This window comes from Eulemur rufifrons, chromosome 25 (genome assembly GCF_041146395.1).
Source record: "Eulemur rufifrons isolate Redbay chromosome 25, OSU_ERuf_1, whole genome shotgun sequence".
In the NCBI taxonomy this organism is placed as follows: Eukaryota; Metazoa; Chordata; class Mammalia; order Primates; family Lemuridae; genus Eulemur; species Eulemur rufifrons.
Genome location: NC_091007.1, coordinates 20,888,202 through 20,913,562, shown reverse-complemented (window position 1 = coordinate 20,913,562; position 25,361 = coordinate 20,888,202). Strand labels below are relative to the sequence as shown.

The 25,361-nt window shown below is 46.2% G+C and overlaps 1 protein-coding gene across 2 annotated transcripts in view; it reads right to left on the bottom strand.

The window, feature by feature from the left end:
* The window catches only part of SVIL (supervillin), a 209,950-nt gene that overhangs the window by 54,694 nt on the left and 129,895 nt on the right, over positions 1 to 25,361 (bottom strand). For both annotated transcript variants that reach the window (XM_069458976.1, XM_069458977.1), the window contains exons 6-8: positions 19,139 to 19,196; positions 18,873 to 19,024; positions 15,693 to 16,356 (exon numbers count right to left, since the gene is read on the bottom strand). In XM_069458976.1, coding sequence (XP_069315077.1) covers positions 15,693 to 16,356; positions 18,873 to 19,024; positions 19,139 to 19,146 — 824 coding nt within the window. In that variant the 5' untranslated portion in view covers positions 19,147 to 19,196. The remainder of the gene's footprint in view (positions 1 to 15,692; positions 16,357 to 18,872; positions 19,025 to 19,138; positions 19,197 to 25,361) is intronic.

Sequence of the window (25,361 nt, the reverse complement as noted above, 5' to 3'; positions counted from 1 at the left end):
ATTTAAATGAGAAAAATAAATATCCCCTATAGATTAGATGGAAGAATTACGGAATCAACATTGTTCTGTGTAAACAAAATCAGGACCACCAGTTGTGGTAAAAATCATACAAATCTTGCATCATTTCTTTTACGTTCCTAGACGAGGAAACTACACGCGCACACACACACACACACGCACACACACGCCTACCTATCCGATTCCTTTCGTTCTGCTGAGGTTATAGGTTGAGTTCTAAATCTCTCAGAAGTTTTCCTACTTTCACCAGGAGAGAAATAGCGCCTCGGTTTCCGGGACCCTCTCTCCCGCTCCACACTGCCAGCGCCGCCAGGTGACCTCTCCACCCGCGATTGGCTTTGAGAGCACGGGGCAGGGGGCACGTGGAAGGGAAACGGAAGACAGAGAGAGGGAACAAAAGCAAAGGTTTACACATCTCCACGCGTCAAGGCACAGACACCGCTAAAGCCCTCTGCATGCCTCTACCATGCACGGAAGGAGGTGGAACATTCCAGCAACCCAGTCCGCCAGCTCCCCATTAGTAGGCAGAAGCAGAATGGTAGTGTTTTGAGCCATGTCCGGTAGAGTCGCCCTGCACACGCTTGTGAGCTAAGCTAACATGATTCAACGCAGGACACGACACAAGTCGAGAAGTGAATAACTCTGCCAGGGACGTGCAAGTGACACATCAGGCGGGTGTCGGAAACATCACCTACAGCTCGGGTCTCTTGCAGGCGTTGGCAGACTCCAGGAACATACTTCGGAGCTGGGCGACAGAGACCTTTGTGTCCGGCACGCCGACTTCCCCAGATGGCCCTTCGGCCTTGGAGCACTGCGGGCCCAGCTCTGGCGTGGAAGTGGGGTCCTTGCGCTTCGAGGCCTGGAGCAGAGGGGGCCCCGTGTAGTCAGACAGCGAGCGGGTGAGGACCTTGCGCTTCTTCTGGGGACCGGTGGTCAGTGTGGCATCGCGGGACATGGGCTCGTTCTGAACATACAAAACCATTTCGCTCCTGCCCATTCTCTCTGCGGGCCGAGCTCGAGCTGGGTGCCCCGCACCTTCTCGTTCCTTCTCACGTTCCAAGGTGATCGTGCTAACAGCCGGCTGACCAAAGTCCTCCTTTCCAGAAGGGTCTTCGTGGCTTCTTGCAAACCCATCATCCTCCAAAGCCAAAGCGGTTTTCCTGCTTTTCTCAGGAGCTTCAGCGACGAGCACGTCTCCCTCTGCTTTAGGGCCACACAGGCGGAGGGCTGGCGCGTCCCTTCTCTCACCTGCCACCTTCAAGGCCAGAGGTTCTGTGACATCCAGTGGGGCTGATTCCCCCCAGCTGCACTCGGATACATTTTCTGGGCTTTCCGCGGTCACCAGCTTGGCGGTGTGACCAGGGTCGGCGGGCTGGACGTAGCCACGGCTTGGCTGCCGGGCAGAGCTGGCCGCCTTGCTGGGGACCCTGTCAAAGGCCGAGTGTTCGGACTGAAAGGACAGGCCGTGCACCGGCGCTGGCTGACGTCTCCTCTGAGCTGAGGGCTCTGAGGCAAGTTCAGGGCTGCCGCGAGCACTCTCCTCTCTCACCAATTTTTCTCTAACCTTAACTCTTTAAGAAAGAAAAAGGGTTTAAGTTGTAAAGTGCAGTGACTGCCTAACAGGAAGAAAGCATGCGAGGTCACAGACTCTCAGTGAGTGGAAACCAACTCAAGGAGAGAACAACTTGCGAAAAACCATTTTGCTGTCTAATGTCAGAAACCCGCTACTTGCCAGATGAAGGATTTGGAGCCGAGTTTGCAAATTTGCATATGTATGCCCACGGGGTGCAAAACCAACTCTACCCCCCTGGAAAGCTGAGAGGGATTAGATGCTATCCTGGGGGACAGTGGATCCCCTCTGACCAAATAAATGCCCAGCAGCTACAGAAAAATTTATTAATATGCACCACCAGCATGCACAACGAGGCTGGAGCCTTGAATCAGTCAGCCTTGTGTATGCACAGGCCCGGAACAGGGACCATGGGGGGAGTTTGCAGGGAGACCTATTGACCAAACGTTGCAATCTCATTGTCTCCTGGAAGTGTAAGAGCATTCATGATTATTTGCGCTTTCTATTAAGCTCAAGATGCAACAAACAACCACCTCTCTTGAGGCACAGACTAAACACTCTCAAGCTTTTGCATGCAATGCAAACTGCATCCATTCATTCATAAGACACGTGGCCCGTTTGCACATCATCACTAACAAGTGTAGCACTAAAGAATGTTAGAGAAAAGACATTTGTTGAAAGAATTAATGAAGTGAACATTTTTCCCCCTCTGGAATTGCTGTTATGTCCTTAGTTGAGATTCAACTAAGGAGAGATTGCTCCAATTGTCTCCAGAGTTATTTAAATATCTGAGAGCAAAACTGAAATTCTTTTCAAAAGCTGCAGAAGCAAAATATCCGAAAGCTCTGGCTGTGAGTCCCCTGTCCAGATCCCGGCTCAGCCAGCTCCAGCCGCCCTTCTTGGGCCTCAGTTGCTTTGCCTTTTAAATGGACAGAAAAGTGACATGATGTCACGCGATGTTCGCAGAGCACATGGCTTAGTGCCTGGCACAGAGTAAACGTGATAGGGTTAGCCCGTTCTGATTTTCACTGTTTGAAATACCATGTAGTGAGAAGGGAGAAACCATTCAAACTGTCTGAGGACTGATTACCGATTCAGGTAACCTTTAAAAAGTAAAGAGCGCTTTTGGAGCAGGAAAAGTGATTTCCTGGAGAAATGCAGGGCTTTTATTTACTTAAGATTAGTCAGCAAAAGTAACTATTTATGATATACACTTTATGAGAAAAAAACAGCTTCTTTAATGACAAGTACACCCTGCCAAATTTGATATAAACTCCTACATGTTTTTAAACACAAGAGGCAGGGTATCTATGTATACTTCATTAAAGAGCAATCAAAGACACACATAAAAGGTGGTGACGATGAACAGTTCAGGGACAGACGGCATTCTGAATTGTCATTTTTCCCAGAGACTAGCCAGTGGTGGAGGTTTGCACATTTATAACCTCTGTTAATGAAAGAAAGACTGCAGTGCGGTTCGAGAGCCCCTGTGGAATGTGCGCTTCTAGTCGGGGACAATCTGCATGTTGTCCTCCCGAGAACAAAGTGGCTGTTGGAAACTCACTATATGGGCGCTTTGTCCTTCCCGGGCCTTGCTCATTCTTGCTTCTTCCGCCTCTCCCTGCCCCCAATCTTAAAAATGAAATGATAGAGTTTTTTTCTGCTTTTAAAACCACATGCCCTAAATTTAACTGTTGCACATTCACTACTGGTTTGGAGAGGAGGAAACTTGAAACCAAGGAGGCTGGAAGGAGGGAAGTGGCCAGACGGGACGCTGGCCGGTCTGGCCCAAGAGCAGAGCGGCTGAGAGCTGCCGGGGTGCTCACTACTGCCCCCCACTGGCCAGTTCTATGTGAGCCGGGAAAGGGGAAAACAGCAGGTGCAGCGAAGGGACCGCCAGTCAGAGTGAGAGAGCCACACGGAGGAAGGAGAGAGACCATTAGCACAGATCGGGGCATGGGGAGGAGAAACGCAAGTGATTAGAAAGTAACTTGCAACAGTCGCTTTTGGAACACGTGATTTTCAAATGCACCGTCGTTAAACAGAAGGCAGGAGGAGAGAGTGTTAGCTGGCGTGAGGGACGGCAAGGCAGGCCGGAGAAGGGCGGCATCCACTGAACATCAGCCACAGAGCCAGCTGGCGATACCTGGAGGGCCAGTTGATAAGGGAAGATGTGTCCCCTTCGGAATCTTTCTGGAGAAACCACTCATGTTTGGGTTTCCCCGTAATACTGTGTACAAAAAACAAAACTTCAGATAATCTCTATTAAAATATCAACATACACACCTGACTTTATTATAACGTAAAGCCTAAAGGTTGATTTTTTATTAAGGAGAATCCTGGCTTTTGAAACTACATAAGCACGTTTGCCCACAGGGTTTACAGTCCCTTCGTGGAACCTCCCGGCCACTTGGCTCACTGCTAACATCAAGAGACAGAAACAATTATATCTAAGGCCACCCAATAACCTATTTTTCCAAGTAATTTTAAATTATTGGAAAGCAGTCTGTGATAGTCACACTTCACCCACAAATGCCAGACGATTCTCTTGTAAGAAGCTGGACTGAAAATATAAGGCAACTTGATTTCCGTAAGTGTTGTTGTGGTATATCAGTAAACGGCCAAATATAAAAAGAGAATCTATGTAAAACAACACATACCAAATAAAGAAATAAAAAAGAAATTCAGTGAGATCAACGAGATCGTATCTTTAGTGGCTACGATACATTTCTCTTTCACATTTACCACTGATGGTGCGAAACGCAACACGGACAAGCACTAACCCAGGTGCATTTGGCAGATGGTTCATTGGGCTCCTACTGTGTGCAGAGAAATGAGCTAAGCCCAGAGAAATGAAAAAGGGAAATCAGAAATCAACCCAGCCATTAAAAACCTTATACCGTGGCAGGCATGATAATATGTGACTTACGCATTCATTCCTCAGCACACAATGGAATATAATGCAAAGTAGGGTATGACAAAGTAATTATGTCAGGCTGAAGGCACTTTAGAGAAGAATCATAGGCAAGGACAACCTTGTGGTCACAACGTAAAGCGAGTCCCGGGGAGGACACTCACATGACTGACCTGTTCCTCCTCCAATGTAGAAACACAAAAAATGAAATTCTAGAGGCCAGTTGGAATATTTACCAGCTCAAAATCTTATGAACCTATCTGCAAGAGTTCTTCATTCAATACCAGGCTGGAAATACATTCCTGCTCAAAGAGGCTTCCAAAAAAGAATGAGAATCATTAATTAAATTAACTTAATTTTCTAAGAACATTTTAATTCAAAAGTTTTGGTTCCAGGGGACAGGCAAGACCCTTCCATCGCTATTGTACATCTTGCTGTAACCACTGAAATCTGTCTCATTCTAGGCTTGATCTATTTTTCTCCAGTAAAACTTTCCCAATCTTTCTGCCCCCAAAACTATCACCCACTTCCTGATACCCAAACTTACAGCAATTTTGCCCACAGGAAATAAAAAATTAAGATGTATTTCAAGTCATTTTTTTCCCCAACCATAAGGGGTCCAATGTCTCAGCTTTCATTTGGACACAGGAAGAGCTCAGCGTGTCCCCTGAGCGGGAGGGGACAGAACAGGCGCTTGCTTTTGAAAACAGCATCAAATTGATACAACGCTAGGCCTGCCTCATCCGGCTGTTTCAAAGGCCCAGATGCTTTTCGTGTAAACAGAGTGCCTCGTAGACCGTGAAGACTGTGAAGTACTACACAACTTTCTGAACATGACCTTCACTGCCGGGATAAAACTTGGTCAGCATCACCGTAAACGATTAGGAGGGCCTTACGACGGTTAGGCCAGCATTCGTAAAAGGGAAACCTACACGGACACAGGGGACTTGCCGGGCTCCCTTCTCCCCACAGCTGAGACACAGAACTCCCCAAACCAGGTAACCCCCCGGGGCAGTGAGCGCCCAAAGCTGGACACCACACGCGCAGCGCGTCCCTGACTTAGCCAGGGTCCGATCTGGGATCTTTCGACTTAACGATGGGTGACAGGCATTCAGTAGAACCCGTACCTCACATTTTGAACTTCACTCTTTTCCTCGGCTCTCGAGATTGGATATATTCTCATGATGCTGGCAGAGGCAGAGAGCAGCAGCTCTCCGCCGGCTACACGATCACGAAAGTAAACAACCAGCGCTCTAGAACGTGCCGTGTTGCCAGGCGACGGCCCAACTGCCGGCCATGTGAGCGTTCCGAGCACCGTTAGGGCGGGCGAGGCTGAGCCACGTGCCCGGCGGACCAGGGCTGTTCGATGCAGTTTCCACTTACAGCATCTTCTTTCTTTGTCTTATGATATTTTCAACTTACGATGGGTTTATCGGCACGTAACCCCCTTGTTAGGCAAGGGGTGTCTGTGTAATAAACACGAATGTCTGTAACATGAAATACACAAATGCATGTGAACTCATCCAATGCTTTCCCTCCTTCCTCCTGCACAGTCAGCAGTGCCGAAAGCTCATGAGCTTCTGTTTTTATGTCTCAAAGACACGATACACACAGAGCTCCAATTCGGAAGTCATGAGGCTTAAGGAGGGTGAGTTCGGCCCCACCTGGAGTGTCTGGGTTTGTCTTAAGACAATCTAAAGGAGTGATTTAGAACAGTATTTCTCCAAATAAGGCTTTCAGGGTCCTTGAAGTTGGCGAAGGCATGTGTTTGGGTGAGGTTTTCTGCCATCAAAAACAGAACAGCGAGGGGGCTGAGGAGACCTAGATTTAACTAAACGCTGGCTGTGCACGAGGCTGTCCCCGCACCGTGGAGCTGTGACCTCACAGGGCGCGGCCCCTCCTCCGTCGGAGCAGCAGCGCTGGCAGCTGCCCTCTGCCCCTCCCCACCGGCCACAGCGTGCCCAGGGCTCTCCTGGCATTCCCATGTGGACATCTCACATGTCCCCAAAATGAACTCTTGATTGTCCCCCAAACCCGACTTGTCCTGGAGTCCTCTGTGTCTTAGCAACCGGCAAATCCCTGCTTCTAGTGGCCGAAACACTGAGACTCGCCCGGGGCCCCTGTTTCTTTCATGGCCCACATCTAAGTCGCTGGCAAATTCTGTTATCATAGCTGCCTTCCGGCTGAAATCTCTTTCCCCACCAGTGCCACGGTCATCCCAGTTCAAGCCACCAGCACCTGTCACCTGCACTCCTGGGAGGACCTCCTGACTGTTCTACCTGCTTCTGGGCCGGCCCACCTCGTGTCCTTTCAGCTTGGCAGCCGGAGCAAAGTGTGGCAAACAGCAGGTCTCAACTGTCGGCAGAATGGATCGATGCTGGATATTAATCTCTACAACAGCTCTGCAAGGTATCCTTATTCTCATTTTATAGATGAACAAACTGAGGTGTGGGAAAAAAGGCTATTGATGCCCAAGACGACACGGCCCGCGCTACGAGACCCCCCATCTACGTCTCCTGGTGCCCAGGGCCGCGAGCTTCCACCTTCTGGAGGGAGACTGCCTCCTGCTTGAGTGGGAAATGGTGGGGGTGGGAGCCAGCGTTCACAGGCTCTGAAGTTGAGCAAGGAAGACGCCACGGGCTCCCTGGTCACATCTACAACCCTGACCGGACGTTGGTCTCTTTCTGTCCCAACTCCAGCAGCGTCACCCAGTTGCCTTCAAACCCCGCAAAAACCAATTACCTTCCTCCTTGGTTTCTCCAGCGTAGACTGAAAACCAAAGGAGTCAGGCAGTGGAAGTTTTGGACTGAATTTCCCACCGTGGAGTATGGCCCGAGTACAACGCTGAGTGGGCTGGCTAAGGGACGCCCAAGCTCTGGTTTTAAAACATACCATTTCATCAGAGCACAGAAGTTATTTCTGGGGCCCAGAGGGCATTGTTTTGGAGTAGTATGATGGCCAGTGAGTTTTTAAAAATATCAACAAAAAAGAGATCATATCTAAATAGTGGTGATTCTTTTTCTTTTTCTTTATTTCTTTAAATCTTATATAGATGCTGTTATTTTAGGAAGAGTTCTTTAGTGTTAGGCTTAACTATTTTTCATAAATAATTAAGGCATGATTTAAAAATTAACAATGGGAGAAGATTTGCTTTATACAACACGGTGAGTTGGACACAGGATACTGTCAGGCTGCGGCGGCTACGTCAGGTTCTTGAACACAGAGTCAAGGGTCAGCGTTGGTGACAAAATCACCAGGGACGATGGAAATATTTTATATCTTGACTGGTCATACGTTTACTCTCCAACCTGCATCCTTAACATCTGGGTATGTGATGTCAAATTATACCTCCATTCAAACATGTGTCATCGTTGGATTATAGAGTGAGGACTTCTTGAGGATTAAAAAGGTGGAAATGAAGCATTTTCTGGGGGAAGAAGCAAGATAAATGGAAGATAACCCATTTCTCCCAGTCTTTGTCTGAGCTGATCTCAGTGCAGAATGTCTAAATGTTGTAACCTTGGCCCACAAAGAACGGCAGAAGTTATGTGCAGATAGAGAGAACTGTTGGAAACTTCTGGAATCTGAGGATGGTGCTACACTAGGCCATCCTAAGTGGACCACGGTGGACCACATTTCTGCCTCCTCACTGGACTTGAAGTTCCACGTCTCCTGATTCAAACCACCACTCTTAGAAGAAGGTGAGCCAGGGAGGGATGGCGTAGTCCAGACCAGCCTAGAACCTGCTTTTCAGGGCTGGGGATAGAGTCCACAGGCTTCAGGAGCAGCCAGTGAGTTTCTGCTCACTCATCGCAACGCTCACTGACAGTTCAGTAATGTTTATGAAAACACCGACTCCAGACCACAGACACAACTCCAGTCTCAGAGTAGGAAGCGCCTTGTCATAGAAACCAGGCTCTCACAGCGTGTTCTGCTGATCGGCGTCCCTGGCCCCCGGCTAGAAATCAGCCAGGAAATCAACCAGGTCACCAGACAGGAAATCAACAAGGTCACTGAGCCCGCCGTTGAGCTCAGCTGACGTTTTCTCCGTAGGCCGACTTTCTCAGGAAGGAAACGAGCCACGATTTACACTCAGGAGCAAGTCTCAGGCTCTTACAGCTCGTGGCTGACAAACAGTTTGCAGACTGGCTTCAAATAGCACTGCTAGAGTTTGGTGGCACTTTAAGAAACACAGCAAACAGCAGAACAGTCATTCAAAAATGATTTTCTGGGTCACTTGGTATTGCTGGATACGGCCACTAGCAGGGGAGGAGATACGAAAATGACCAGGGCAGGTACCTGCCTTTCCCTGGAGGCCTCTACTGAAGCAATGTTGTCATCGCGGTCACCCTCACTGCTCTTACAGACTGGCATGGTACCAAATTCTCCGTTGCATGTCTGGAGGGAATCCCGGTAACATTGCTAAAATCCTCTTCTGGGTATCACAGCCTTGCCCTAGGGTGTTGGGCCTTTGAATATCCTTCCTCCTAAGAAATGGGGTGCAGGTGAAGCCGCCTCTGGGGGACACCCCTTTGGGTTCATGACCTTTCTCCTCTTTGCCCTTCAGCAGAAGCATCACCAGCCAGAGCCAGGCTGATAGCACCGGGGCTCCCTCCGCCCAGCCGAGCCTCCGCTTTCTAACCTCTCTGGGAAAATGACCATCTGATAATGAGAAGAACAGCCTGGTCTGAGAGTCTGAACACCGGAGAATGTGCACGAGCCTCCAAAGATGAGTCCAGTTTCTACTAAGACAGAGAAAATCCATAAAAACCTGGAGAGGTCAGGGAAGCCGGGAAGGTGGGAAGGCGGCCCCCTCTGGACATGCTCTCCTTTGTCAGATGTCCTGCTAGAGTGACGTGCCCAGAGGTAATCTGGCCGCCGCAGGACGCAGGGAGACCGATGCCCACCTGCGCTGTTGGCAGCTCACTTTCACTGGCGTCCCCCAAGGCTGTTCTAATCACTGTGGCAGTCGTATGAAGACCTTGCTGTCGACTAAGCTCCGAGGTCTGTGTCCCAGGAACTCTGTCAAATCAGGCTTCCCCACTCTGAACTTGTGCACTGATTTTCCCCTCCAACTACAGGCTTTTATCAAATTTCATCTTGCTGGTTTCCAGCCGTTGCTCCAGGGACACGTGCTCTCTGGCCTGCACGCCCCTTCTCACCTCTCTTCCCCCCAGCCCGCCCCCTGCCTCTCCCTTTTGCTCACTGAACTATTTATGATCCCTCCTCCAGCAATGTGACCACCCTGTCATCACTGTCTTCCAGATTACCTAACGAGGTGCCACTCAGGACCAGGTCCCGGACAAAGCCCACCCTGGAACCAGGGGCCACCTCGGGCCTGGGTGGCTGCACCCACCTCTTGGCTGTCCTCCCTGTGGGTCATGGGTTACCCTTCAGACTAAGGCTCCACGCTCCTCCAGAGCAGTGCTTCGAAAGTGTGTAATCGATCATCCTTGCTTTAAAATCCTCCCGGCACTGCCCCCTGTCCACACGGCGAAGGCCGAGTGCCTGGTCCAGTCACCTGAGCTACCCCATGAATGAGCCCACCCGCCTCTCCACTTGCTCCCCTCCCGGGTCTGCACTGGGCGCCCGTCCATCCTTGGCCAGGGCAGCCTCCCCCCCACGCCTCGCACACCCACCTCCTCCCTGAGGACTTGGTTCAACCGCGACCACTTCGCCAAGCGGGAAGATCAATACCCCGTACTCAATACTCCACGGCACCCACCCTTGGCCTCAAGAACCAGCTACCCCCTTTGTGTCGCAGTTGCCTCCCACACTTTTTGTTCATCACAGGCCCAGGCAGGGGCACAGTGCCTGGCACACAGAAGGCTCAATAGAATTCTCTTGAATAATTAGCTAAACCACCTTAGAGCTGACATTGACCCGTGGAGTGTGGGGAGATGGAAGGATGCCTGATGAGTCCGAATCATCCCAGGCCACAGGTTTCCGTTTTCCTCATGAGGACAAGGTGTTCTAAGGACCTGATGCAAATCCGTAAGGACGGATGTTTCTGTATGTCTCGATAACACGCTGACCTTCCTTCCTAAAATCTCCGACCTTCAAAGGGCAAAACCAGCCAGCTCTCCTTTCCACACGATGAACAACAGCGCAGACAGCAACAGAGCACAGCGCGGCGGGGGGTCTCCGCGGGGCTCCGGGAACGTGGAGGGGACAGAGGCGTGACGGCCACGGTCTCAGTCTGGTCACAGTCGCCGTGTGGTCTCCATCAAGTTGCTTTTTAAATCTGCAGTTTTTCCCATGTATAAAATAGATTTTTTAACTAAATAATCTCTAGGGTTACTTCTGGTTCTAAGAGTCTAAAATTCTTTATTTATGTCAGTGCTATTTTTCATCATTGTGGAAAAGACAGTTTGTTGTTTTCCTCCTTCAAAGGTCAGAAATTTTAGGAACAAAGATCGGGGGGCATCATAGAAACAGTTTGTGTGGATTGACATAAGGTACTTAAAAGCCTTGTCCTCAGAAACAAACAGAGGGTTTATTTGATGGGGTCTTGGGCTGGACCAGCTCCCCACGGGGCAGAGGCCCTCTCCCCTGGGAGAGGACTGGGGGGTTATCAGAGGCCAGAACAAGGAGGGGGTGACTTCACGTGTAGGAGACCAGGCTTTGATATGGCAACCGGCTGGCAGAGATTTGTATGACCAGGAAGTAGTAAGTCACCCTAAGTTTTCATAAAGGCCAGGAGCTGCTCTTGGACTGTATCCCTAAGCACATGGTAATATATAATGACATGCGTTATTTATCCCTAAGCACAGGATAATGTATAATGAGAGGCTTTATTTCCCTACAACATCTGAGAGTCAATAAGACTAAAGAGTGCTTCCTGCTACCAAAGTGAAGTTAAGTCCAGCACAGTAAAATCAGTTTCACCACGGGGCTGTCCAGCTCTAGTTATATAACAGGCTCTAATTATAAAACATTAAGAATGGCTATTAACTTCTCTGTCTCATTAAAATTAACGGTTAATTTGCTAAAAGTTGCTCGTATGGAAAAACTGCGAAGGACTGTTCTGCACATACGCACAGGTGTCAAGCGTGCAAGCGCGCACGCTCACAGACAAAATTGCATTTAAAATCTCGCACACATTTGAATTTTTGCTAGTATGCATTGCAGCTAGTATTTTGGGTGGTATATTTTATTTAATTCAGTGAACAGGAATTGCCACCTGTCAGTGAGAGCAGAACAAAATGAAAAATGAGAATGAGTTAACCAGCTATTAACAGCTCAAAGCTGCTAGAGCAAGGTGGGGAGCAGAGATATCTGGGGGTTCGGGGGCCGAAAGATGAAAATGATTCCATTTCAATACTGGAAGCAGCTGCGAGCAGGAGCAGGTAGTGGTGGCGTATTTTGAGAGTGGCGCCTGAGCTCTGCGTTTTCCACGGTGCTGCGCCCTGCCCCCTGCGGCACGTGTCAGAGGACCTGCCTGCCGGCAGGGACAGAAACTGAGGCAGGACTGCAGGTGGCCCAGCCCTCTGCTCTCCTGGAGACAGCGCTATCAGCGCACAGACACAGACCATGCACTGCAGCCTTGAGAGCGTGAGACACGGGAGACGGTTTTTAGACTCAAACCTTCCATCAGGAGATGAGTGAATGCAAATCAGAAATAACTCCAAGCGCCCTCCCCGCAGAAAGAAGCCCCTTCTCTTCCTAGTGGCTCAGTCTGCACCACAGCAAGGTGTCGCAGAAAAGCTTCATTCCAGAGGGTGCCCTGGTCTGTCTTCCTGAGCTGACCCATAGCTGTCTGGTGTCCACGGGGGCCCTGCCCAAACCATCATCCACCAAGGGCAACCTCTCCTGGGTCCAGCGTCAGCCTCAGCTCTGCACGAAGCCTCCATAACCGCATCCCGGACACTAAGGATGCAACTTGCTAAGTGGAAGGAGGAGCGATGAGAGATCGCAGTAGCGTAACGAAAAAGGAAAATGACAAACACGGTTTTCCAGAGTGGGTCACCCTAGAACGCCAGGTGTAAGTTCCACTTCGTTCTCCTCTTTGCCAGTCACCGTTCTCTGAGAATGGAGGGTGACGGCTGGTGCTCAGCATTCCCAGCTGTGGGACTCCAGGTAGTGAGTTTCTCCACTCACAGAAGGGACAAATATGGGTATTTCCATTTTTTTTTTAATAGGAGATGCACAAAGTAGCAAATTCAACAGGAGCTTTGGATTCAGGATTTCCAGTAGTAGCAGGAGTTCAGAATTTTAAAAATTTGAATAATCCATAGGACCCAAATCCCTTTGAATTTTCTTCTAAAACTCAGAGTGGCTGAATTAAAAAAGAATGGTTCATATCAGTAACACTACCTCTCCAGAAAAAGCAGCTCCTGAAACTCCAAGTTTACAAGGTTCAGAAGGGTTGGAGAAATGGGGGCTGGGGGTGTTTTATTATTCTCTCTTTTGTCTTTTTGGTTACTATGTGTATTCTCGGTTTTCTTTAGAACAATGTGGTCATCTGAATTCCTGGTCAACTAACAGGATTTCTGAGCTAAACACCTTGCAATATCAATCAATAAATCCATTAATTAATTAAAAATATCTTCTTTATCGTACAAACTGAATAAATACTAAATAATTCCAAAACAAATTTGTGACTTAAATATTGTCCTAAAAACTGTTATTTAGCTTATAACTCTTTAAACGTAGTATAGTACAGTGAAATACAAGAACTACTGATTACTCTGTCTGTATGTGCAAGTGTGTACAGGTCAGCGTGCACGAGCGCATTCAACACTTCTGCATTACGTATCTGGCTCACACTTGAATTTTTAGGACACTAGGACACTTTTGATAATATTCTCATCAGTGGTGTATTCCTGTTTAAATAATAAAACAGCCCCTTGCTAGCAAGCATAAACTAAAATGATGAAACCAGAATCAGTTAATTCAGAGATTTAACAGCCAGAATAAACTTGGCAGAGCTAGGTGATAAGACAGGAAAGTGTGAGAAAAATATTCCATTTTCATGACAGAACAAATCTATGAAAAAACACAGCATTAAAATAATTTGCGGATACTTTTTTCCCTTACTTCTTCATCTTCTTAAACTTTTCTGTTACATATTTCCATATCAAATGACATCATTATTTTCACTTATGGTCATTTAGTTCACCGAGGAGGTTTCTTTTGTTATTGTTTCAGGTTGCAAAGTGTTTTTTTGCTTGTCTTACTTCCTCCCTAATGGAAATCAGAAAATGACTTTCTGAAACTTGAATTTCCTGGCTCTAGATAAAGGACATCTAAGCAGAATGTTAATCCGTTTTACAAGCTGAATGACTGTTGTCAGTACAAAGTAAATGTTAACATTTTTAAATGTCAGATTTTTCACACATTATTTTCCATCCTTCTTTATGTAAATAGAGCTAAGGTATTTTCCTAATATGTATGAAATGATTTGTCTTTCTTTGCCTATGAATCATAGAATTTTACACCTTGAATGGCTTCAAAAAATAAAGCCTGTGCCTCTTCTGGAATTCCTTTACAATTTCCTAATTCTTTTGAGCCTTTTTTTCATGAAAGTAAAGCACTGTGAAGCTAAGGCTAGGCTGAAGGAAACTTCTAGGTAATATGCTTCTTCAAAATAACCTATAAAGAAGTGGCTTTGTCTGTTACAGGCCTAAATAATTAGTCAACAATGCTTCTGCCTAGGTATTAAGACTTTAAGTTAAATACATTTTTTAATATTAAGATTTTAATTCACACAAAACTATTAAGTATCCTATCTTTTTACTTGGAATACTCAACAAAGTTTTTAATTGCTATTACAAATGATTCCAAAATCTTACTGAGAACCTATTACGTGTGAGCCAGGTGACTAACCTAGGTACTGTGCTAACAATTTAAACGGTTGTCCTTTATGGCAATCCAAAATAAGATTCTTCATTTTTTTACCCAGCATAATTATACATCTCTACTATTCTTTCTAAATTGGAATCTGTTAGATTTCTTTGTCCTCTGCACAAAAGACAGGAAGGCTTTGATAGAGTAATTAAACCAAGAATGCTTTCTACTGTGAAATGCAAATTTTGCAAACAAAAGTTCCTCATTTCAAAATATAAGACAACAGGTCACAATCCCTAAGTTTCAAGTAGTTAAATCCAAAGGCTGAACAAGGGCCTTCAAAATACATTCTTGGGATCTACAGTATTTAATTCTCTTAGAAGCTGATATTTCTAAATATTACAGTCTGGATATGAAGTATGTGGTCACAGGCCTTTGGCTTAATAAACTTCAACAACTAACAGACCCTGCTTAAGGTGCATTACTGCCCCAGAGAGACGGCCAGGTGCTCACCACTCTGTCCCAGTGGGAAACAGGTACGGGCGTTTTTCCAGTACATATATTTTTTCTTTCAGAGCAAATCTGCTTGACCTTAGGTTCTCATTCTTGATTCACCTGGGAAGCTATTGCTTATTTGAACTGAAAACCACAATTAGGAGTCTACCTAGACAATTGCCCCAAACCTTTAAGAAGGATGTTTTAAGTAAATTCCACTTTAAATATGGGCATCACACTTTTTCTATTTAAATGTGGAAATAAATACATTCTCATCTTGAACCTTCTGAATTCCTATCTTCCCTAATTTTCCCAAAGGGGAGCCTTTCTTACCGTCGTCAGTCCTTTCATGGTGGTTTCTCTTAATGGTTGCTCTTTCGAATGAGGTGTTCTTTTACACACCTGTGTCAGCATCTGCTGTATTTTGGGACTGTACATCACAGTCGAGCTCAGTGTGTTCTAGTCACACTTCTGTGCCCCACGCTGGGTCCCTGGCACCGGTGAGTGGTGCTCTTTCTGCTCCCGAGTCTCACCAACAGCAAAAGGCAATCACTGAACCCACGAGTCTTGGGTATGATTACAGAGAAACCAACAAAAAGATCCAGCATGAGGCAGGTAGACCATGCAGGATAAGGAAGGGTGCGGAAATGAGGCTTCCGTGAAAGTGTCCCCATGACACTTGCTCAGTGTATTATACTTTAGAAAGGAACATCAGAAACACACTGACAAAAAGAACACATGGCTGCCTGCTTTGGTGGAACCTGTCCCTATGTTGGGAAGTTAAACGGTCACGCATCACGGACCTCTAGTAAGCCTGACAGTCACAGGATGCCAGGAACACCAAAGGCCAGCACGCGGCAAGGCTGCGCCCCTGCCGTGGCGTGGTGGGCCGGGCTGTGTGCTCACCTGGGCCGGGCCTCAGCGGGGACGGGCGGGTCGCCAGCAGAGGGGCTCCGGGGCGCCGGCTGCTGCAGCGACGAGCGGTGCACCTGCTCTGGGGACCTTGGCACTTCAGTGAAGGAGGAGTCTCGCCCCGAGAACGAGAAGGTCGCGGAACTCTCGGCTGCCGGGGGCAGGTCGTGGGCCTGCCGGGTGGCGCTGGGCTCCTGGCCCCGTCTTTGGTTTTCCACGTTCAGCAGCAGCTCCTGCTCGGAAACGCCGTGGCCGGCGCGCAGGGCGCAGTCCTCGGACTCACCTGCACAGGTGCGGAGCCCCGCAGTCTCCGTCCCCGGGTGCGGAGCCGAGTCCTTGCCGGGCTCCGCCGCTTTCTCACCTTTCCCCGCGCGCTTCTCGGCCGCGCCGGGGTCCCTCCTGGACCTGGCGTAGCGAGTCAGGTGCTCGGGGTCGGCTTCGGGCTCCAGGGTCAGCCCGTACTTTTCCGCCAGCTGCCGCCGCCTCTCCGCCTTGTACCTGGCGATGCGCTCGGCTTTGGCGCCCGGGCCCTGGGTGTCCATGGCCCCGGGGGCGCAGGGCGGGTCGGCGCCGCCGCCCGAGCCGTCTGCGCGGTGCTTGGGACGCGTTCGCTTTTCTAAGGCAGAATCGGAGGTTTCTTCCTCTTCATTGGAGCGGCCTGCAAGAAGATCACAGGACAACACGTGCGGATTCCAGGTAAAGTCGCGCATTTACGCACAAAGACGCCCATGCCGGCAAGGACCGATCTCCCACACAGGTGTGTTTACCTGAGATGGGTTACCTGGGCTCCCGGAGGAGGCTGCGGTCCGCGCTGAAACACACGAAGGCTGCGAGCCGGCCCCAGGCTGCGAGAAGCCGCGGCTTCTACTAAAACCCAGCCCTTCAGTCCCGGGGCCCCGGCCTTGCCCAGTGCTATTTCCCCTTGTTGATTTACTTTTTTGTTCTGTGAGTTTAATATGTCACATGTGACGCCACCGGATGAGTTCACCGTCCTCTAGAAAACAGGCAGACAACTGAACTGCTGTAATGTGACAAGTGATGGACTGTGGTTTCGCACGATCTGACGGTAACCATAACAACACGGCCCATGTTGACAGTCACCAGGTCTTGTTTTTTTTTTTTTTAGCAGAAGTGCCTTTTTCCAATTGCAGCATTGATGTAGAAAATGTCTAACATCCAAACATGAGGGTAAAAACCCAAATCCCCAGTAATCACACTATACACTAACTTGACATTTTTATATATTCCTTCTAGTCTTTTAGATAGTTGACTTCTTCCCTTTTTTCTATATAAAAAATTTAATGTTACTAAAGTTCTATAGAAAATATTTTCCTATATTTAGAAATATTATTGTGAAGACATTTTTTAAGGCTTCATAATATTCTAATAGACATTCCACAATTAATTTAACCCTTCCTATATTGCTGGGTATTTAGGTTGTTTCTAACTTCTAATCAGTCTGATTTTCCGATTAGTACCACACTAGACAGACTCATAAAAGTAGAATTGCTTTAGCAAAGGGCACGTTATTTTAAGACACTTGCTAGACTGCAACAAATTAAGTTCTATAAAGTCTGTATCAATTTACACTTATATCCATAATGTATGCTTCCTCACAAACACTGAGTGTAAAAAAAATTGCCTTTGATGACTAGAAAAAGAGAATATATGCATTTTTTCATTGTTTCTTTGCTATTTTTATTCTCTTTCTCTTTTCTGGAATGTCTGCCGGAGCTTTGCCTTGCGTTGATTCATAGTGTTGTTTTTATTGGTTTGGGTAGGCTTTTATAAGAATATTAGCCCTTTGTTGTCTCCGTGAATATTTTCAAACTTGCTTGTGGTTTAATTTTGCTGTGAAGCCTACGTGTTTGTAAGACTCTCCTTGACGTACAGATAAAAATTGGTATGTGGTCAACTGACCTGTTCATTTGGTGATTTCTTCCGCTGTTTGTTCTATGCTCTGAAAACCCTTTTCCCCTCCACCTGAATTCAATATTCACTTATGTTTTCAATTATTTCCTTCAAATTGATCACATGAGTAACTGAAACTAGTTTTTGGATTTGCTATGAAGTGAGAAGAAAAATATACCACTCTCCCACTCTACAGCTAACCCATTTTTCCAGTCCTATTTTATTACATATTCTTCCTTTTCTCACTAATATGTGATGCTTAAATTATCACATACTACAATAGATTAACATTTTATATACATTAGGGCTTATTTCTGCCTATCAATTTTGGCACTCTGATCTGTCTATTCTTGATTTTTCATGCACGTCATTTTAAAAATATCTGAGGTCTCTAGTTTTCTGGCCACAGAAAATTAGAAACCGCAGTGACAAGCAAACTGATAACCTCATGATGTGAGATCAACAGCCCTCACGGAGGAAGACACTAGAAGACACTAACTATAAAAAGCAGCGGCACAGAGCCTCAGAGCCTCAGGGGGGCTGGGCGGGGAGTGCAGCCCTGCATCCAGCATCCTCTCCAAGGTCAAGTTGAATATTTCATGCCTGTAACGATGACTCTGAGTAATCAAGGCAAAGCTAAGTCATGCTGGCTTGATGTACTGTTGCCTATGAAATAAATATGCAATGGATTTAAAATTACATACATTAAGTATGTATGTAATGTTTCGTTGCGTGAACACTTAAGAGTAGGTGCCCTAATCATTCAAGCTCCAGCTTTGCCTTTATCTCTCCCTGCTGCGAGCTGGGGCTCCCTGTGCTGGGCAGCTGGGCGTTTAGTCGAAACCTGCCCTGAGAACTCGGAGGCACCCATCCCATTCGTTCCGTTCCCAAACACACTCTTGCTAAGGGACTCTGACAGCAGGTCCTGTGCCGGGCGGAGGACACAGAAAGATGGACACAGTTCCTGCCTTTGAAGGGCCCCAGGCTAAGGGGGAATGGTCGGTCGTCAGTTACCCAACGTGCCAAGAGGAATCACGTCTTACTGCTGTGATACTGCAGGGCCACATCCGTGACCAGGGCAGAGCTGACATACGTGGTGTTGTCGCTACATTTAACAAATACATGTAATAAAAAATTTGTATCCACACAAATCACTTTTGTGGATTTCATTTTCTGATACCACTAGGTTAAAAAAAAGGCAACGTGTAACAAGCCCAGCATCCTGCCTGAGGCTGGGCCACCCGGCCTGACACACGTGCTCACCGATGTGGGGGCTGGCCGGGTCGGTGGCTCGCATGTACCGAGGCGTGTCTTCCTCCAGCAGCCGATGAGTCACCAACCCTGTGCAGCTCTGCAAGAGGACGGGCTGGGTGTCATTTTCAATTCCTTCGAGGCGCCTGGCAATTCTTTCTTTTCTGTGCAGACACCAAAAAAGGCACGGTGAACAATGGTGATCAGCTCTAAGGGAAAACTAAACGCTGCTTTGCCACGCCCTTCTACCTCTCACTTCCGTACCATGAACATCTTACCTTTTCATTTCTAAAAATTCCTTCCTCTTTGGTTCAAAGATTTTTCTTAATTCTGCAACTAAAACAAAACAAAAGAACAAAAGGAAAGTGTAGCAGTTAGTAGTCATGTACTCATTGTATTCACTCATCCAGTGTGTGTTTTTTGAACTGAAATTTTGTTCTTGGCCCCCGCACGACAGTGATAAACAGAACTGACACAGCTCCTGTTTTCTCAGAGGTGGTTTCCTAGTAGGGGAGAAAGATGCCAAATGAGTAGGCGTGTGCGTGTACACACATGCACTCACGTGCACGTCACATGTTCGGCAGGGGAGCAGGTTCTGTTTCATCCACGGGAGGCCTGACAAGTGAGATCTCTCTACAAAGGTGTTTTTAAGCAGAAATCCCAATATCTGTTTCTAATTTTCATTTGGTTTAACAAAGTATCATAAGCTTTTATTATGGAAAACATTTTGAAAAGTCTCTGCTTTTGAGACTAGCACTGTGCACCCCACGTGGCACCAGCGAGCGTCAGTGGTGAGCTCACAGCCACTCCGGTTTCTCCCTATCGTGTGATCCGCAAATATCTGTAACCACCTGGCCGTGTTTCCAACGGAATCTAACGTGGCTAGCCTCGATTAGCTAAGTCCAGATTAACCCAGGTCCCAAGCACCCCCTCACAGGGTTTTGCTGGAAGGAAAAATCAATGTGTTTATTTTTCCTTGCTAAAATTTCGGTGGATGATGGATAACGTAATTACCGCAATTCTTCTGGCAACACTGCATGGCCAGAGAAAATGTTTTGCTGAGTTTGGGAGCTTCTCACATGACATTGACTGCAGGGAGATGACCGGACGACGGACAATTGTTTCTTTGCAGAAATGACCGAAACTGGTAGAGAATAAAGGTCTCCCTTCTTGCCTCCTCCTCAATGGCCTAAATTCACTCATCTGAGTGGCTCTTCCTGAGGACTTACGAAGGGGTCGGAGAGGGACCGGTGGCTGGACAGCCCTGGGCCAGAGAAGTTCTGAAAGGCTGAGTCACTGGGGAGACTCAAAGGAGGGGACTATGAATACATGGAGTTTAATTTTCAACTGCTTCAATTTGTTTTATTCTTTAAAGTGGTCATTTTAGTAACGAGTCAAAACCACACACACACACACACACGACTTTCCTACTGCCTTTTGACTGTGTTCAGAGATATAAGCCTTGTCCCTCTGTTTCCCTTTTCAATGACAGCCACCCCAAAACTTTAGCTGAACTGCCTTTTGTTAAGGTAGCTGGCTTCAAAAAAGTCTCTCCAGCTTCAAAACAGTCCCTCTCAGGTGGCGCCCCGGGAACCAGAGCTGCTGGAGGCAGAGGTGTGCGTGCTCCACTCCACGGTGTTAATTACGTTCCTTTCTAGAGGACGGTATGATGGTATGATAATGATGGTGCATCTTGCCTTGTGAGGGGAGCTTGGCTAATGACAGCTTCCCAGTTAACAAATTAGCTCTAGTGAGATTACGGTGATAAAACTTTAATGGCTGGTAATACATATTTTGAAAATATCTCCCAGGGTGATATAAACCAAAGAGTTTTAACTAATTAGTTAAACCTCAAAGAGGAGAACAGGCCATGTTTTTCCTAAGACTGCTAAAGAAACTACTGAACCCAAATTCCAAGGGCTCCGAAAGGTAACACTTAAACCCATACCTCAAACACATAACTGAGAGAGAGACTATATTAACAGGGTCCTGAGCAGTATAATGACACCAAGCCTTTCTCCCCTTGAATTATTTCAGCTGGGTAAGTATAAAAAACATGAACACACAGAGTGTCATGTGACTTCCATGGGAAAAAGTTAAGTCATCTTTTTTTGGTTCTAATTAGAGACCATTGAAAATCACTTTCATTTCATTAAATTTTTAACTAATTTAAATTATGCAACTAAAGACGTTTAAAAAGAACGATTCCAGCAATCTGAAAAAGCTAAGCAGCAAGTTGCTTCCTGCCATTCTTTACCTCCTGTAGTCTAGAAGGATCAACTAATCGGAGACGGCGCACACCTCCCGCCTGCAGCGAAGGCAGACGTTTCCGGCTGCCATCAGCGCCCTGTCTCAGTATTCCGTGAGGACTGAGACAACGGGACAAGGGAGCCAGAACAGCCGTTCACCACGGAAGACGATCCTCAAGGCTGCAGCAGCGAGAGCCAGGAGAGGGACAGGGGACAAGGCAAGTTATCCTACTGCCCATGGAGATCTCTGTCCCCTTCCGGACCACACAGGCTGGGCCACCTACCGGTGACCACTGCCATCTCACAGCCATTCGCTTCTGGGTATAAAAACAAATGATCTCGACAGCACTTAACAGACCTGCGCCGGACCTCGGCAGGGTCCGGGCTCGGGCCAGTCCTGGAGAGATCCTAGAGCAGTCTCGGGTGCCAGGGGCCTTCCGGGCGGGAGACGCCTTCACGGTGAGCCCTGCGCTGCAGGAGTGGAGTGTCACAACTCCTGCTAAATCGCCCTAGTCAAGGTGACACAAAAATGCCCCCATATGTTTCCAAAGCCCCGCGTGGGCTGTTCTGGCTTGAGAACCACTGATCCCAGTCCAAGGCCTGGAACAGGACACGCACGGACAGCAGCAGGCCTCAGCGCACTCCTGCAGTCCGCCTGGTTCCGACCAGCTCGCTCGAGCCTGGTGCTCCTGGGCGCCTGAAATGGCAATGTAGGGTCCCCTCCAGTCACTTCACTGAGGAATGAAATTAGGTCACCATTAAGCTATACTTTAAATGCACTGGTGAGCTTTTCAATTCTTAGTGGAAATCTGTAATGAATTTTTTAGGAAAATAAAAAATTCCTCCAGTAAACAAAGAATTACCTCTCAGTCTATCCTTTCTTTTTCAGTTTACAAGATTTCCTCATTCCTATCGACAAGATTATAAGAAAGAAATTATGTGCAAGACAAAAAGAAATAGTAGAGACATTTTGAGTTGGGCTTCTTTTCCCCAATCTGTAAGTTAAAAGTAAAATTAATATAATAAACATGTAGTGTAAGTATACATTAATTATGTTTGTTTCATATTATTATTAATAATATAAAAGCCATGCTGTGGCTCTGTCGTTTCATTTGCAGAGACTACCTGCAATTCTACCACAGTTTGCCTCTGATTGATAATCCTGAAGGTTTCTTTTCTTTTAGAATTTTAGGCCGGGCGCGGTGGCTCACGCCTGTAATCCTAGCACTCTGGGAGGCCGAGGTGGGCGGATCGTTTGAGCTCAGGAGTTCGAGACCAGCCTGAGCAAGAGCGAGACCCCATCTCTACTAAAAAAAAAAAAATAGAAAGAAATTATATGGACAGCTAAAAATATATATAGAAAAAATTAGCCGGGCATGGTGGTGCATGCCTGTAATCCCAACTACTCGGGAGGCTGAGACAGGAGGATCCCTTGAGCCCAGGAGTTTGAGGTTGCTGTGAGCTAGGCTGACGCCACGGCACTCACTCTAGCCTGGGCAACAAAGTGAGACTCTGTCTCAAAAAAAAAAAAAAAAAAAAAAAGAATTTTAAAACATTTTTACATAATCTCAAACTCTCAGAAAATTTAAAAGATAGCCTTCATAATATGTTAATATTTTACTGCATTTGTTTCATTTTTATCCTTTTTTCTCTATATATATGTATATTTATGTGTGCATATGTGCTCATGTGTGTATGTATACACAAACACACACACATATTTACATAATATTTTCTCTGAACCATTTAAGAGTAAGTTGCAGCATGATGCACATTTTTCAGTGTGTATTTCCTAAAAATAGAATAAGAATAAGAATGCTTTTTAAAATTAGATTCAAAAGCTATAATTCAACTGATTGTATGCTGTGTCACAATTATAATTCATAAATGGTTCAGGTTTAATAATAGTAGTTATAATACAATCCGGATATAAATAAGCACAGATGGTGTAATTTCCACCGTAATAAAAAATTTTCTACTTTGCTTTCAAATACGTTAATTAAGACTTTTAAACACACCAACTCATCCTTCATCACACCTGCTGTCTTGGTGCGTTACTCTTGTCCGAGTCATTCAGAGCGGCACTGCCGAGGCAGTGTGGATTCTGTGATCTATTTCTTTACTTGTTATTCCCAATAGGAGCTGGGTGGTCAGTTTGCCACTAAGGCAATTTAAGGGACTTCGACAGCAGGGCCATAATACTTCATAAAGTTATTTAACTAGCTAATATACTTTGCCACAAGACTGTATAACACCAATATTCCAGGTAATTTGGTCTGTTAGATGCTTTTCTTGGGAAACACAGTTTCTTCAATTAGCTCTAAGAAACAGGAATGCCACTGGACGCGGTGGCTCACACCTGTAATCCCAGCATTCTGGGAGGCTGAGGTGGGAGGATCACTTGAGGCCAGGAGTTTGAGACCAGCCTGAGCAACATAGCGAGAGCCTGTCTCTATACATATACATACGTACACACACACACACATACATACATACACACATACATACATATACATACACACACACACACACACACATACACACATACATACATACATAAGAAACAGGATTTCTGGTTAAGACTTTGTTGAGTTTAGCCCTCCAAACTTGAGCGCAGTAGAATCTGCCAAAGAAACACAAGTGGTAGAGGTACTGCCAAGAACAGTTCTCTTTCCTCCACTTGGAGCCTAAGGGCACAGGCTAGACCTGGAATATTCTAAACACCGATCTTACATTCCACAGGAGCAATGCCCTTTAACTTCCACACTTGGATGGCAGCCACTAGAATAAAGACAAGCAGCTTGTAAAATAAGCAATGACAAGTAGGGGAATGAGGGGGAGGGGCGACGGCTAAAGGGCACAGGGTTTCTTTCTGGAGAACGAAAATGTTCTAAAATTGGCCACGCTGATGCACGCAGAACTTGTATAATTTAAATGAATGATTCATGTGGTATGTGTGTTATATCTTAATAAAGCTGTCAAAGACAGTAGAGTAATATGTTTGGTCCATTTCATAATTCCTAAGTGGAAAATCTATTTTAATGTTATAACCTTTATATAGGTAAAGACTTTTAATCCCTTGATTGCTTGTTTGGGACACACGGTTAAAAGGCGTCCCATAGAGAAAAAGCAATGGCCATTGTAATGCTCGGTTTCAAAGGTATCAGAATCCCTCATTAAACAAACAAAAAGAAACTTCTATAAACTTATAACCAAACGTAAAAGTCACTGTCATTAAAACAAAATTATAATCAATTCATTTTTAACATTATTGTTAAGACTTGACAGACAAAATCATTAACATATCTTTTAAGATGGAGAAACAAAGAGATTGTTGGTAACATACAAGGGTCTTTCCAAACGCGCCTACCCAATAAAGCAAAGATACGTGAAATAAGACTGAGGAATTTACAGGAAACTAAGGGAAGATAGGGTACTGTATTTTAAAAGCATGTTTTAAAGATTTAAGGGACTTTGTTAATTTAGAAACATAAATCTGGCTAACGCATAAAATCATCTTTGATTTGTAAAATTTATATTTTTATAATCAATTATGATACATTTTCTAATACAACTGGTTCATAAACTTAGGTGTTTTAAAATTTTGTTACATGTGAAGTTACAGTTTGTTGAACCTTAAGGAACCTTAAGCATCTCACACTGTTTTAAATTTTTCTGATTGTACCATTGTCCATGGCATCATTTATCAAAAACAGGAACTCAGGGGTAGCGAAGGGGAAAGAGGGACTCTTCAGCCTGTGGAAGCAGCTTTGGCTGCACAGAACTTTGCCTGGGACGTCAACTCTTCTCAGCTACGGCTAATATCGGTGTGTTCATTCTCATGCTTTGTTTTGATCATCTGCACAGGTTTTAAACACTTAAGTTTGGCTCCGACTACATTGGGTTTCTTTCTGTTTCAGAGAATCCTCAATGTTAGGAGCACCATTCCTTTCCACAGCTGGTCCACACACCCAGAGTGTGGGCACTCTCCTACCGCCCCCGCCCCCCTGCACGCAGGGCCGAGGCCTTCCCTTAACGCTCACCTGGGAGAGCTTAGGAGCCCACAACCGAGCCATTTCATTTCCAGGCGCCATGAGCAATCAGAATTTTCTTTCTCATATGAAATTGCATCTACCTCCTTGTAATTCTAGACATTATTTTTATCTTTGGCCTCTGGAGTGACACAGGGTAAGCCTATATTTCAGTTGACAGTGTTGTAATGTCTTGAGAATTGCAACATGTCCCTGTTTAA